General features: G+C 46.0%; 1 protein-coding gene across 7 annotated transcripts in view; it reads left to right on the top strand.

The window, feature by feature from the left end:
• The window catches only part of LOC106580148 (cotranscriptional regulator FAM172A homolog), a 199,266-nt gene that overhangs the window by 177,661 nt on the left and 5,075 nt on the right, over positions 1–16,530 (top strand). The window contains exon 11 of one of the 7 annotated variants that reach the window (XM_045704313.1): positions 2,713–2,754. The exons of the other annotated variants lie outside the window; for them this stretch is intronic. Coding sequence (XP_045560269.1) covers positions 2,713–2,735 — 23 coding nt within the window. The 3' untranslated portion in view covers positions 2,736–2,754. The remainder of the gene's footprint in view (positions 1–2,712; positions 2,755–16,530) is intronic. 7 annotated transcript variants of the gene reach the window in all.

The raw sequence follows: 16,530 nt of genomic DNA, 5'->3' as shown, positions 1-16,530 counted from the left end.
CTGCTGCAGGGTTAAAACTTTTTCATATTTTTTTGGAAACGCTCCCTCCCCCCTGACAAGTGAGACGGTATTGATCATTTTATTCTATTTACCATTTGCCCGCTCGGGTCTCTCTCTGCTTTGCAGTCGATAGAGAGGGGATTGAGAGGGTGAGGGTATGTCCTCTGACCTCCCCTCCCTCCACGTATGCCCCTGTCTGTGCCTGTTGTAGCCCACGCCTCAAATCCCTGATACAATTTTGATTAATCGCAAAGTGCTGTAGGGGTCAGGGCCAGTGTGTGTGTGTGTGTGTGTGTGTGTGTGTGTGTGTGTGTGTGTGTGTGTGTGTGTGTGTGTGTGTGTGTGTGTGTGCGCGCGTGCGCGTGTGCGTGCGCGCGCGTGGGGGTATGGTGTCGGCTGATGCTGTCAGATAAGGTCTTAAGCCCTGTTGGGGTTGGTGTCCTAGTCTGTGGGTTTCCCAGGATGTATACTGATAGTGTGTCCTCCTTCAGAGGTCACTCTGGCCTGGGCGCCACTCTGGGGTGGACACTCATGACCTTTCTCTGTGTGGCGGGTACTCGTGTGTGTGTGTACATGTTTGTGTTTGCATTTGTTGGTGTGGTTCAGGGTAATAAGCAACATCCCTGTATACTTGCGTGTATTTCACTATTCATCTGTTGTGTGTATATGTGTGTTGTGAATTAGCATTTGTGTTGCTGTGCTCATCAGTGCTTCTTCATTTCAGGGAGCTAGTGTGGGGAGCAGACAGGCTACAACCCTGCACTTCTCCTCAGAGAGAAAGGAGAGGGGGAGATGGAGAGATATAATTATTCTCTTTCTGACTCACATTCGATGAAAAATGCATACAGCTGGGGCTAGAAGCTGCTTATCAAAAGGTTAACTCTTCCCACGGTTCCTTTTTGCTGCAAAGGAGAGGCATTCCGATGGCTGCTTGCTGCTTTTTTAGTTGCGCATGTTTTTGTTTGCATGTTTTCCACGTTGTTCTGGCCCGCGGTTGACCCAGGACTTTGTTTTCCTAAAGTTAACTTTCAATCATAAAAGAAAAATCTGCTGTTTGTGTTTGGTGGTGAGCATCTCTCCACTAGCCTCCATCTGAGAGTCCAAGCTGCTTCTGACACTATAATATTCACCGTTTACACTTTTTAAACCCAGTATTCTGTAATATTTCTGGGTTTATATTATTTCCATGGTCCAACGTATGTTTGCTTCCAACAGCGTTACAGGCTTTTGGTTCATTTCCCAAGACTAAAACATCACAAGACTAGTGTTCCTGTTGGTAGTTTCTGTTGAATTGGATGGGATTGGTTTGACTCCTAACACTGGCCAGAAATGTATCAAATCAAAACTAATTTTATTTGTCACATGCTTGGTAAACAACAGGTGTAGACTAACAGTGAAATGCTTACTTACCCTTCCCAACAATGCAGAGAGAAGAAAAGAGAAATTATAGGAAAGTAAAACACGTAATAATAAATACACGATGAGTAACAAAAACTCGGCTGCATACACAGTGCTGAATCGATGTGCAGGGGTACGAGATAATGGTGGTAGATATTGACATATACAGTAACAAGGAATAAAGTGACAGATAATCAACAGTAGCAGCAGCGTATCTGATGAGTCAAAAAAGTTAGCACAAAAAGGGTCAATGCAGGTAGTCCAGGTTGCTATTTACTATTTGAACTTACTATTTAGCAGTCTTTTGGCTTGGGGGTAGAAGGTGTTCAGGGTCCTGTTTCTTCCAGGCTTGTTGAATTGGTACCGCTTGCCGTGCGGTAACAGAGAGAACAGTCTATGACTTGGGTGGCTGGAGTCTTTGACCATTTTGAGGGCCTTCCTCTGACACCGCCTGGTGTAGAGGTCATGGATGGCAGGGTGCTTGGCACCAGTGATGTACTGGGCCGTACGCACTACCCTCTGTAGCGCCTTGCGGTCGGATGCCAAGCAGTTGCCATACCAGGCAGTGATGGAGCAGGTCAAGATGCTCTCAATGTTGCAGTTGTAGAACTTTTTGAGGATCTGAGGGCCCATTCCAAATATTTTTAGCCTCCTGATGGGGAAGACGTGTTGTCGTGTTGTCCTGGCACCGCACTGCTAGGTCTCTGACTTCCTCATTGTTGTCGGTGATCAGGCCGACCACCGTCGTGTCGTGGGCAAACTTGATGATGGTGTTGGAGTATTGCTGTGGGGAAACGTATTGTGTTGAAAGTATAGTGATGTATTTGGTAGACATGAACAAAAGTGAATATCTCTTCTAATTAGGAGTAGTAAAATGTTTCCCTTATTTTCCTACACACGATAGATGGCATGCCCAAGTATTTTACTCTCTGTCACTCAAACACACACACGCGCGTGCGCACACACACACGTCGTAGCGCTGCCTGGGAAAGTGATAGCGGGAGAAAAGAAGCTCTGGAGAGGGAGTTATCTCTTCAGATGACGTTGAGGGGCGCCTCTTTCTCTACCTCTCCCTCCCTCTGTCCTACCCTTTTTTCCTCTCCCCTGCTCCCCCTGTCCCCTTTCTCTCGCCCTCTCTCTCTCTCTCGCTCTTGTTCTCTCAAATCATGCTGGCCTCCAGTGGTACCCAGACAGGCCAAGGACAAAGTGGCGGTAGTGTGCTAGCTAGCAGAGGACAGGGTTTGGTTTTATGTGGAGCTGTGGCTGGGCTCTCTGATGCTGCTCTGATAGATCAATCTTCTCTCCCTCCCTCAGCCCCCCTGACGCTGGATAGCTAGCCCGCTACGCCTCACCACGGTAGAGTACATAGCACAGGTCACACACAGGTCTCTCACGCACACACACAAACAACATGACCCCACAGACACCACAAACACAACTTGAACGTAAACACACATCTGTGATGTGCTCATGGGCTCAAACAGACACACACACCGAGGTTGGGGTCCGATCGATGTCTATGAGGACTGTATTCATTAAATGTTCAGTTTAGTGTAGTTCAGAATTCACTACCCGAGCATCTCAACCACCAATCTCACTCAGGTTAGCTGGTCATGTGATGTGTCACTGTGGCCTTGGCACGTCAGACAGTGAGACCAAGCTGATGGCCCACGGGTCTTTGACGCTGTGGCACACACAGAGCTATTGCCTACCCCCAGACGCCCAGCCTACTCCACTTGTGAATCCCTCACACACACACACACACACACACACACACACACACACACACACACACACATATTACATTACACACATTCATAAAGAATTCTTGGAGCCAGACTGCTGCTGTCTGAATGAGACGCGGCTGAAACAAACAGGGGAAATCCTCCTTACACAAGCCCGTCCATCACTGGGCCATATCACTGTCCCAGCACACGTGGGCGCCTCTACCCCCTCCATAACCCCCCTCCCAGGTCCCCTCCACCTCCAGGCCCCCTGGCTCCAGGCGGTGTCCCCTGACGCAGGGACACACGCAGACGGGAAGCTGGAGTGAAGTCTCTGTCAGTCTGAGCCCCCTTGGTCACCATGGGTTGACCCTAACTGGACCGTTCCACTTCCTCCACCTCCTCCTCTCTAGTAAACAGCCACGTCCACTTCCATTTGAAGACCTGCCGCCACGCTCAGTTTCATAACATCACTCATGTTTTGATGTGTGTGTGAATGTGTCTGGGTCTAGGGTGGGGGAGTGTGTGTGTGCGTGGGTAGAAGCCAGCGTACTTGGCGGGTTGCTGTGTAGCGTGTTAACATTGTGTTCCGTTGGTTTCCGCTGCTCCCGATGACCGCAGATCTTGGTCATGGAAGAGGGCCGTGTTGACCCGTCGCCCTGTTTGTCTTCCCCACACAGACTGTTCTCGCTGAGTGTGTGAGTGAACTCCATTAGCACATTCCCAGATAGGGCCAGGGCCCTCTTATCTGTGGACACCCATTAATTACACTTTGTTCCCCTTAAGTGATCTATTTCAGAGCCGCCCCACCCCTCGCCGCACACTCCAGCCTATCTCCTCCAACCCCCCCCCCCCCAGATAAGAGCTCTAATGTCAGGTCACGCTACCCCTCTCCACCCCCATGTGAAGTGTGGCTTCATTCATTAGCAGGTGTGTACTGTCTGTAGTACAGTCGTGGCAAAAAGTTTTGAGAAAGACACAAATATACATTTTCACAAAGTCTGCTGTATGATGGCAATTTGGATATACTCCAGAATGTTATGAAGAGTGATCAGATAAATTGCAATTAATTGCAAAGTCCCTCTTTGCCATGCAAATGAACTGAATCCCCCAAAAAAAACATTTCCACTGCATTTCAGCCCTGCCACAAAAGGACCAGCTGACATCATGTCAGTGATTCTCTCGTTAACACAGGTGTGAGTGTTGACGAGGACAAGGCTGGAGATCACTCTGTCATGCTGATTGAGTTCAAATAACAGACTGGAAGCTTCAAAAGGAGGGTGGTGCTTGGAATCATTGTTCTTCCTCTGTCAAACATGGTTACCTGTAAGGAAACACGTGCCGTCATCATTGCTTTGCACAAAAAGGGCTTCACAGGCAAGGATATTGCTGCCAGTAAGATTGCACCTAAATCAACCATTTAACGGATCATCAAGAACTTCAAGGAGAGCGGTTCAATTGTTGTGAAGAAGGCTTCAGGACACACAAGAATATCCAGCAAGCGCCAGGACCGTCTCCTAAAATTGTTTCAGCTGCGGGATCGGGGCACCACCAGTACAGAGCTTGCTCAGGAATGGCAGCAGGCAGGTGTGAGTGCATCTGCACGCACAGTGAGCCGAAGAATTTTGGAGGATGGCCTGGTGTCAAGAAGGGCAGCAAAGAAGCTACTTCTCTCCAGGGAAAACATCAGGGACAGACTGATATTCTGCAAAAGGTACAGGGATTGGACTGCTGAGAACTGGGCTAAAGTCATTTTCTCTGATGAATCCCCTTTCCGATTGTTTAGGGCGTCCGGAAAAGAGCTTGTCTGGAGAAGACAAGGTGAGCGCTACCATCAGTCCTGTGTCATGCCAACAGTAAAGCATCCTGAGACCATTCATGTGTGGGGTTGCTTCTCAGCCAAGGGAGTGGGCTCACTCACAATTTTGCCTAAGAACACAGCCATGAATAAAGAATGGTACCAACTCATCCTCCGAGATCAACTTCTCCCAACCATCGAGGAACAGTTTGGTGACAAACAATGCCTTTTCCAGCATGATGGAGCACCTTACCATAAGGCAAAAGTGGCTCGGGGAACAAAACATCGATATTTTGGGTCCATGTACCAGGTATACCAGCCAGTCACTTCTCATGCAAACACACATTGATTCTTACTCTCCACCACAGCCAGTGTCGCATGGCTAGTACACAGTCAAACTCTCACAGTCCCACGTCAGAATTAGACGTTCATGCTTCTCAAACGTCAAATTTCAAAGTTGTTGCAAACGCCAAATTTAGAAGTGTTCAAGATTAAGTTCAGGCATGAACTAAGAGTGGTTAAGGTAAGGGTTTATGAAAGGGAAAGGGGGATTCCTAGTCAGTTGTCCAACTGAATGTATTCAACTGAAATGTGTCTTCCGCATTAAACCAAACCCTCTGAATCTGAGAGGTGCGGGGGGCTGCCTTAATCGACATCCATGTCTTCGGCGCCCAGGGACACACACAGGCTTAAAACAAAATCGCTTGCAACTTTTGGAATCAGAGGCAGATGCTTACAACCAACCGCTATCCCCATCCACAGTGCCCTAGCAAAACAGAAACCTACTTGAAGGTAACAGCACTCACTGTTGCCCCAAGTGGGGTTTTTTCAACAGGCTCCTCCGTCGCGATGTCCCCTGAATGCCCATCTGCTAGCCTGCTAGCCGCGGCCCGCTAGCTGTCTAGAGCATATCGGACTGTTAGCTGAAGAGGTCCATTGGCCAATTTCTCGGGCTGCTATACCTATTTTCCCAATTGGGCTGGACCCTTTTACAACACGGAGCTGCTGATCCATCACGACTGGTCTGCCGACGTAACCGCACGAGGGGGCTACAACAGACTTCTACACAAATTATCAATGAACCTACCAGGTACAACCCCAAATCCGTAAACACGGGCACCCTCATAGATACCATCCTAACCAACCTGTCCTCCAAATACACCTCTGCTGTCTTCAACCAGGATCTCAGCGATCACTGCCTCATTGCCTGCGTCCGTAATGGGTCTGTGGTCAAATGACCACCCCTCATCACTGTCAAACGCTCCCTAAAACACTTCAGCGAGGAGGCCTTTCTAATCGACATGTCCCGGGTATCCTGGAAGGATATTGACCTCATTCCGTCAGTAGAGGATGCCTGGTTATTCTTTAAAAGTGCTTTCCTCAGCATCTTAAATAAGCATGCCCCATTCAAATAATTTAGAACCAGGAACAGATATGGCTGTTGGTTCACTGCAGACCGGGCTAGAATCAGCCAGGGTTGACAATCTGGACCCTCTCTTTCTAAAATTACCCGCAGAAATTGTTGAAACCCCTATTACTAGCCTCTTCAACCTCTCTTTCGTATCATTTGAGATCCCCAAAGATTGGAAAGCTGCTGCGGTCATCCCCCTCTTCAAAGGGGGAGACACACTAGACCCAAACTACTACAGACCTATATCTATCCTACCCTGCCTTTCTAAAATCTTCGAAAGCCATGTTAACAAATAGATCACCGACCATTTCGAATACCACCATACCTTCTCCGATATGCAATCTGGTTTCTGAGCTGGTCATGGGTGCACCTCAGCCACGCTCAAGGTCCTGAACGATATCATAACCGCCATCGATAAGAGACAGTACTGTGCCGCTGTATTCATCGACCTGGCCAAGGCTTTCGACTCTATCAATCACCACATTCTTATCGGCAGACTCAACAGCCTTGGTTTCTCAAATGACTGCCTCGCCTGGTTCACCAACTACTGCTCAGACAGTGTTTAGTGTGTCAAATCGGAGGGCTTGTTGTCCTGACCTCTGGCAGTCTCTGTGGGGGTGCCACAGGGTTCAATTCTCGGGCCGATTCTTTTCTCTGTATACATCAATGATGTCGCTTTGCTGCTGGTGATTCTCTGATCCACCTCTTCGCAGATGACACCATTCTGTATACATCTGGCCCTTCTTTGGACACTGTGTTAACTAACCTCCAGACGAGCTTCAATGCCATACAACTCTCCTTCCATGGCCTCCAACTGTTCTTAAATGCAAGTAAAACTAAATGCATGCTCTTCAACCGATCGCTGCACGCACCTGCCCACCCGTCCAGCATCACTACTCTGGACGGTTCTGACTTAAAATATGTGGACAACTACAAATACCTAGGTGTCTGGTTAGACTATAAACTCTCATTCCAGACTCACATTAAGCATCTCCAATCCAAATTGAAGTCTAGAATCGGCTTCTTATTTCTCAACAAAGCATCCTTCACTCATGCTGCCAAACATAGTGCCAAAAACTGATGCTGCCAAAAACTGACTATCCTGCCGATCCTTGACTTCGGCGATGTCATTTACAAAATAGCCTCCAACACTCTACTCAGCAAATTGGATGCAGTCTATCACTGTGCCATCCGTTTTGTCACCAAAGCCCCATATACTACTCACCACTGCAACCTGTATGCTCTCGTTAGCTGGCTCTCGCTTCATATTCGTCGCCAAACCCACTGGCTACAGGTCATCTATAAGTCTTTGCTAGGTAAAGCCCTGCCTTATCTCAGCTCACTGGTCACTATAGCAGCACCCACCCGTAGCACGTGCTCCAGCAGGTATATTCCACTGGTCACCCTCAAAGCCACTTCCTCCTTTGGCCGCCTTTCCTTCCAGTTCTCTGCTGCCAATGACTGGAACGAATTGCAAAAATCACTGAAGCTGGAGACTCATATCTCCCGCCACTAGCTTTAAGCACCAGCTGTCAGAGCAGCTCACAGATCACTGCACCTGTACAGCCCATCTGTAAATAGCCCATCCAACTACCTCATCCCCATATTATTATTATTTTTTTTTAAATGTTATCCTTTGCATACTTGTATCTATACTTGCACATTCATCTTCTGCACATCTATCACTCCAGTGTTTAATTGCTAAATTGTAATTATTTTGCCACTATGGCCTATTTATTGCCCTTATCTTACCCTTATCTTACCTCATTTGGACACACTGTATATAGACTTTTTCTATTGTGTTATTGATTGTGTTATTGACTGTATGTTTGTTGCACTGCGTTGCTTTATCTTGGCCAGGTCGGCGTTGTAAATGAGACCTTGTTCTCAACTAGCCTACCTGGTTAAATAAAGGTGAAATTCAAAAAAAGTGTCCGGTTTCCACGTCCTCAGACATGGATCAAATCAAATTTTATTTGTCACATGCACCAAATACAACAGGTGTAGACCTTACAGTGAAGTGCTTACTTACAAGTCCTTAATAGCCAACAATGCTTTAAGAAGTTTTAAGGAGAAAAAAAGTGTTAAATTAAATTAAACAGCAGCAGTAAAATAACAATAGCGAGGCTATATACAGGGGGTACCGGTACAGAGTCAATGTGCGGGGGCACCGGTTAGTCGAGGTAATTAAGGTAATATGTACATGTAGGTAGAGTTAAAGTGACTATGCATAGATAATAACAGAGAGTAGCAGCAGCGTAAAAGAGGGGTCTGGGTAGCCCTTTGATTAGCTGTTCAGGAGTCTTATGGCTTGTGGGTAGACCCTGTTAAGAAGCCTTTTGGACCTAGACTTGGCGCTCCGATACCGCTTGCCGTGCAGTAGTAGAGAGAGCAGTCCATGACTAGGGTGGCTGGAGTCTTTGACAATTTTTAGGGCCTTCCTCCGACACCGCCTGGTATCGATGTCCTGGATGGCAGGAAGCTTGGCCCCGGTGATGTACTGGGCCGTACGCACTACCCTCTGTTGTGCCTTGTGGTCGGAGGCCGAGCAGTTGCCATACCAGGCAGTGATGCAACCTGTCAGGACGTCGGATACTGACTTGTGTCATGGGTGACCTGGCAAAGTACACACACGCCCACACACACAGATAAGAGCTATATTGAAGAGGCTGTCCTCTTGTGAGCGCTTAACCATGGTAAGGGTGACACCGCTTACACACAAACACACACCTTCACTCACACACTCCATACAGGTCATTTTGTGTAGCCTCTGTGTGTGTGTGTTTTTTGTATTCAGAGGTGTATGTGTATGTGGCTTGTGCGTCAGGGAGATGCAAAGTATTGAGAAGCTGCCTGCGGTAGGCAAGCAAGTAGTGTTTTAATTGTAGCAGCTGGGCCCTATTGGGGTTAGACGTGGTAACGTGTGGGAGCGGCGCTGAGCTCACTGTCTGTCAGCTCGCCATCTTACCTGAGCCCCAGCGGGCCCTGGGTGTCTCACTGTTAGTACTGAGGCAACCCTGGAGCTCTGTGTGTGCCTGTGTGCGTGTGTGTGTATCAAGGCATTATACTGAAGTGTAGTGAGGGTTGCTGTGAGGGTCTCTGAAGGCATTGTCTTTAAGCACTAGGGAGGTGTGTGTGTGTGTTTGTCTGTCTGTCTGTCTGTCTGTCTGTCTGTCTGTCTGTCTGTCTGTCTGTCTGTCTGTCTGTCTGTCTGTCTGTCTGTCAAGGCATTATACTGAAGTGTAGTGAGGGTTGCTGTGAGGGTCTCTGAAGGCAATGTCTTTAAGCACTAGGGAGGTGTGTGCGCGTGTGTGCGTACTTTCAAGCGCGTGTGTGTGTGTGCTCCCTCGTAATGTGTCAAAGTAGAGCCGAGGTTGTGTGTGCATGTGTGAGAGTCTCTGTCTGTGTGTTTGTCTGTCTGTCTGTCAAGGCATTATACTGAAGTGTAGTGAGGGTTGCTGTGAGGGTCTCTGAAGGCAATGTCTTTAAGCACTAGGGAGGTGTGTGTGTGTGTCTGTGTGAGCGCGTGTGCTTTCTTGCGTGTCTGTGTGTGTGTGCTCCTTCGTATTTTGTCAAAGTAGTGCAGAGGTTGTGTGTGTGTGGGAAGGGTGAGTGTTTTGTGTTTAAGTGGGGGGGGGGTTGTAGTGAGAGTGCAGGTTGAGATTGTCTGGGGCTCAACCCTCACTGTGTGTATGTTGGATAGCTCATTATGTTTAAGAGCGAAGGAAGGTGTGTGCGTGCGTGCTCATGCGTGCATATATGCGAGTGTGTGTGCATGTGTGTTTGGCAGGGTTGTGTGGGGCTCCACCATGACCCCGGCCCTGACGAGGGGGTGTGTACTCCTGCTAATGGACAGGCTTTGTGGGCCTCCCTTTAGAGGCACACTAGGGCTGGCCATGGAAACAGACGCTCTCCATTCCCCCTCAATGGGCCAAAAGCAAAACTGTGTCAGGCGAGCTAGCGGATGCACAGTGTTTACCATTGAAATCCCCACCAATGATGATCCAGATCAAACAAAGAGCGAAGTCTACGTGGCGCTAGGGACCGGCTCTCTCGTACACTCTACTAATCTAAGTACACACACGTACACACACATTTTGTACACAGACTGACTTCTGTCCAATCTCTGTGTCCCGCTTGTTAGACGATCGTATATCCTGTTCAGGCGGGAATTTAACCCCACAATTAGTGCTTGATAAATGATTCTATGATTAGATATGCACTGTGTTCCATTGATACATGTTCACAATTCAAGGAATAGAATAGTTAATGCCACTTGTTTTTCAATGTGAGTAGTACAGTTCTATTCGAAATAAGTTCAACCACACTGAAAGCAAAACATAACATGTCGCTAACCTCCCAATCAAATATCAAAACCTGCTTGATATTAACTGATATTAATCAACGGTATTAATTCATGTGCTTGCCATAAATACTAACTTCTACAGTAAACATCTTGCAACTGTGATATTAGATCAAATAACTTATTTAACTATCTTTTGCTATTAGAAGACAAGCATCTAACTTCTACGGCACATGCACGGCGCCCCACCTTTACAGTGATAAAACATTCAGGAAATGTAGACCATTTCACAAGCTTTTTTTTTCTGAGCAAAATATTGTGACCTTGATCTCACTGAAAATGAAATTGAAAGAGATGCTTTGTCGTTTGCTGAAGTCTTTCATTTATCAGTTTTTAATTGAAGCCTCGTTGGTGGGTTCCTAGTCAGAATGTCCTATAGGGAATATACAGTAGTGTCCAGAATTACTGAATCCCTTGATAAGGAAAAAATACTGTTTGAAATTAATCATACAAATACTGAGCTACTGTATATTGTATGCATTCTCTCAACCAGTTTCATGAGGAATGCTTTTCCAACAGTCTTGATGGAGTTCCCACATATGCTGAGCACTTGTTGGCTGCGTTTCCTTCACTCTGTGGTCCAACTCATCCCAAACCATCTCAATTAGGTTGAGGTCGGGTGATTGTGGAGGCCAGGTCATCTGATGCAGCACTCCATCACTCTCCTACTTGGTCAAATAGCCCTTACACAGCCTGGAGGTGTGTTGGGTCATTGTCCTGTTGAAAAACCAATGATAGTCCCACTAAGCGCAAACCAGATGGGATGGCGTATCGCTGCAGAATGCTGTGGTGGCCATGCTGGTTAAGTGTGCCTTGAATTCTAAATAAATCACTGACAGTGTCACCAGCAAAGCACCACCATCTTCCTTTCCTCTGGCGGTCGTCATCAGAGCCAATTTCATCATAGCGCTTGATGGTTTTTACGACTGCACTTGAAGAAACATTCAAAGTTCTTGAAATGTTCCATATTGACTGACCTTCATGTCTTAAACTAATGATGCTTATTTGAGCTGTTCTTGCCATAATATGGACTTGGTCTTTTACCAAAGAGTGCTATCTTCTGTATACCCCTCCTACCTTGTCACAGGACAACTGATTGGCTCAAATGCATTAAGAAGGAAAGAAATTCCACAAATACATTTTTAACAAGGCCCACCTGTTAATTGAAATGCATTCTAGGTGATACCTCATAAAGCTTATTTGAGAGAATGCCAAAAGTGTGCAAAGCTGTCGTCAAGGCAAAGGGACATTCTCTCTTTGAAGAATATCAAATCTAAAATATATTTTGATTTTAAAACTTTTTTGGTTACTACATGATTCCTTTTCTGTTATTTCATAGTTTTGATGTCTTCACTATTATTCTACTATGTAGAAAATAGTAAAAATAAAGAAAAACCCTTGAATGAGTAGGTATGTCCAAAGTTTGGACACCCCTACTCATTCCAGGGTTTTTCTTTATTTTGGGAGATTCTTCTCATCCCTATAATTCCGGACCCCACTGTATAGTAGAGAAGTGTCGACAGATATGCCTCTAGAAAGAGTTTTAAGCAGGGCTTCATCCCTACTTACCAACAATAGGCCATAGAATGTTATTGAAAAGGATACATTGAAAGCATATTACCTGTATCCCTACTCTAATTGCAATAAGGCTGTGAAATTGCTTTTCAGCAGACAAAAAATATATAATTATATTCAAAGATAATTAATATTCTGAATAGCCTTCATAAATTTGAAGACAAAGAACGGATGAAAACATTTCCACTAACTAATTCAGATATTTATTAAAACAGTTAATTTTGTAGAGGAGAAGAGGGCCCATGTCTCTGAAGGCCCTCTAGAGTGGGGGGCCCATGTCTCTGATGCACACTGCGACCCTGGAGAGAGAAGCCCGTTGACATTGAGAGGTGTTGTCGGAGTGGGTGCATGTTTTGGCTTCGATTTTACCGAACGGGACACTGGAGAGTCAGACACTCGTATCCAATAGCTTGCGCTGTCCTTGGGCTCGGGTTATCTTGTAAATACTCTCCTCCAAGTATATAAAAGCAGGGTCCTTTATAGCAGCCAGGGCCAGTCATTCACTTTTAAAATAAAAAAAAGCACTCTGTCTCTGGGTAGGGTGAGGGGAGAGAGAGTAGGTGTGTCTGTGTGTGTGGTATGGGCTGGTCATCCATTATTTGGCCCCTCTGGTCTCCCGGGTGATGGTTTGAATAATATGAGCAGAAATGAAGAGACTAATTCAACAAGTTAATGTTTAAATTTCTCTCTTTTAAAGTAAATATCAAGTCCCCACAGCAATCCCCCCCCCCCCCGAGCTAGTCATTCAGGCTCCTCATCTAGGGATGTGGAATGAGTTTTGCCTTGTTTTCTCCAACAACAACACACAATAATAAGGAAAGTAATTAAAAACAGTACGAGAGAGATAGAGAAAACAGACAGACCCCACTTACCGGTAATCATAAAAATTGAATCGCATTAAAATGGAGGTGGTAGGGCTGCTTTAATGAAATGCTGTGTGTTTCTGTAAATTGTGTCGGTGTGTTTTTTTTCCCCTGTTGGTGTGGATGTGAATTGAATTAATCTATTGATTTGATTAAAATAAAACTAAACACAGTGGGGTAACAGGGAATGACAAATGTGTCGTCATGATTAAATCTGACTTCACTGTGTCTCCTTTGTGAAGGAGTTAATCAAATGGTGAATGGGGGCAGGGAGAAGTCCTACATTTAGATTGAAATCAACAGTTGTTTGACCGTAGCCTTGTTTCCGTGCTCTGTGAGTGGGGGAAAAGTTGTGCAGGCGAACTGAGTGACCCTGGCACCTGCTTTGACTTCGTTTGACCTCTTCCTCTGGCAGTGACACATCGGGGCCCTCTGACAGGCAGACAAAATGGCCGGGATGCCCTCAGCGGCCTCACTCACCCCGCACGGCCCCACACACCCCGCACGGCAGATAAACTAATAACAGCCCGCTTCAGGAGTGGATATCCGATCGTCTAACAAGCAGGACACAGATAGCGATTCCCCACCGTTGATCTATGCAATAGATAGTTTCCACAAACACACTGTGAGATAGTGTAACAGAATAGGTGCCCCTCACTACATGTCAGTGCGTTCAATGTCCAGACTGGATAGAAACAGCTTAGATGACCTTTGATAAGAGCATTATAACAATGCCCTCAAGAAAATGATCCTCATAGTTTGATAGATTTGGCAAAACAAAAAGTTTAACATTGTCGTGCAGAATATTAAATAAGAGTTTGAAATTCGATTAACCTAATTTCCGGTAATGACCATTTGCATGTATTTATCTTGCGAAGTCCTGGTCGATTAAATGTTAAATAGATTTCAATGTCTAGGGAAATGATTAAGCTTTTAAATGTACAAAATGAAATCAATTTGTTCCAAAACTACCGAAAACATTAGATGTACCGTGCCTCACAGACTAGGCTGAATATGCATATGTATTTCTGTAATAAATGCAGCAAAGATATATGGGCCTTCATGCTCACATCAATGTAATTATGAATTATGAAAAAAGTTTGATTCACATAAAATAGGCCATTAGTACACAAGCAATTAAGTGGCGGGGCATTAAATAATGTACCACAGATGAAAACTAATTATAGCCAGCGTGCTTTGATTCTGTCTTTCTCTCTGACTATCACTCGGGGCGTTACTTTGGCTCTTCAGTCACCTACCATTTGTTTTGAAATACCCAACTATCACAGGAGATTACCACTTGTGACAACATACAGCGACTGGTGAAGGGGGAAAAAAGCATGGCCCACAGCTACGGAGGACTTTTTCCCCTCAAACACACGTCATGTTCCCTTACTTCATCCCACACCACTGATAACAATAGTGTGTGTGTGTGTGTGTGTGTGTGTGTGTGTGTGTGTGTGTGTGTGTGTGTGTGTGTGTGTGTGTGTGTGTGTGTGTGTGTGTGTGTGTGTGTGTCGTCTCATAGAGATCAAACAGTCAGTCAATTACTCTGAGAGGGATCCAGTGGCTGTGACAGGGGAGGCTAAGCATCTAGGATCAAATAGACTGCATCTGTTGGCGCTGTCTGTCACAGGCCGTAATGAGAGAAGAGAACACAGGACAACCAATCGAGAGGCTTGGAGGGGTGAAACAACACAGGACAACCAATAGAGAGGCTTGGAGGGGTGAAAGAACACAGGACAACCAATACAGAGGCTTGGAGGGGTGAAACAACACAGGACAACCAATACAGAGGCTTGGAGGGGTGAAACAACACAGGACAACCAATACAGAGGCTTGGAGGGGTGAAACAACACAGGACAACCAATAGAGAGGCTTGGAGGGGTGAAAGAACACAGGACAACCAATAGAGAGGCTTGGAGGGGTGAAAGAACACAGGACAACCAATAGAGAGGCTTGGAGGGGTGAAAGAACAGGACAACCAATACAGAGGCTTGGAGGGGTGAAAGAACACAGGACAACCAATACAGAGGCTTGGAGGGGTGAAACAACACAGGACAACCAATACAGAGGCTTGGAGGGGTGAAACAACACAGGACAACCAATACAGAGGCTTAGAGGGGTGAAAGAACACAGGACAACCAATACAGAGGCTTGGAGGGGTGAAACAACACAGGACAACCAATACAGAGGCTTAGAGGGGTGAAAGAACACAGGACAACCAATAGAGGCTTGGAGGGGATTATATTAAATAGTACGCATGAAGTGCATTCAGAAATTATTCGGACCCCTTCCCCCTTTCCATATTTAATTACGTTACAGCCTTATTCTAAAATGTATTAAAAAAAAATGTAAATCCTCATCAATCTACATAATACCCCATAATGACGAAGCAAAAACAGGTTTTTAGAAATGTTTGCTCGTTTATTAAACATTTTAAAAAGATAGTGCATCCTATTTCCATCGATCATCCTTGAGATGTTTCTACAACTTGATTGTAGTCCACCTGTGGTAAATTCAATGGATTGGACATGATTTGGAAAGGCGCACACCTGTCTATATAAGCTCCCACAGTTGACAGTTCATGTCAGAACAAAAACCATGAGGTGGAAGGAATTGTCCTTAGAGCTCCGAGACAGGATTGTGTTGAGGCACAGGTCTGGGGAAGGGATACCAACACATTTCAGCAGCATTAAAGGACCCCAAGAACACAGTGGCCTCATTCATTCTTAAGTGGAAGATGTTTGGAACCACTAAGACTCTTCCTAGATCTGGCCGCCCTTCGAAACTGAGCAATCGGGGGAGAAGGGCCTTGGTCAGGGAGGTGACAGAGAACCCGATCTCCAGTATTCCTCTGTGGATACAGGAGCACCTTCCAGAAGGACAACCATCTATGCAGCACTCCACCAATCAGATCTTTATGGTAGAGTGGCCAGATGGAAGCGACTCCTCAGTAAAAGGCACAACAGCCCGCTTGGAGTTTGTCAAAAGGCACCTAAAGGACTCTCAGACCATGAGAAACAAGATTCTCTGGTCTGATGAAACCAAGATTGAACTCATGAATTCTGGCACCATCCCTAAGGTGAAGCATGGTGGTGGCAGTGGGGATGTTTTTCAGCGGCAGGGATTAGGAAACTAGTCAGGATCGAGGGAATGATGAACGCAGCAAAGTACAGAGAGATCCTTGATGAAAACCTAATCCAGAGCGCTCCGTTCCTCAGACTGTGAAGGTTCACCTTCCAACAGGACAACGACCCTAAGCACACAGCCAATACAACGCATGAGTGGCTTCGGGACAAGACTCTGAATGTCCTTGAGTGGTCCAGCCAGAGCCCGGACTTTAACCCGATCGAACATTTCTGGAGATACCTTAAAATAGCTGTGTTGCGACGCTA

The sequence above is a fragment of the Salmo salar genome, chromosome ssa20 (assembly GCF_905237065.1).
Source record: "Salmo salar chromosome ssa20, Ssal_v3.1, whole genome shotgun sequence".
NCBI lineage: Eukaryota > Metazoa > Chordata > Actinopteri > Salmoniformes > Salmonidae > Salmo > Salmo salar.
Note: the sequence above shows the minus strand (reverse complement) of the source record. Positions and strands in the feature narration are given on the sequence as shown.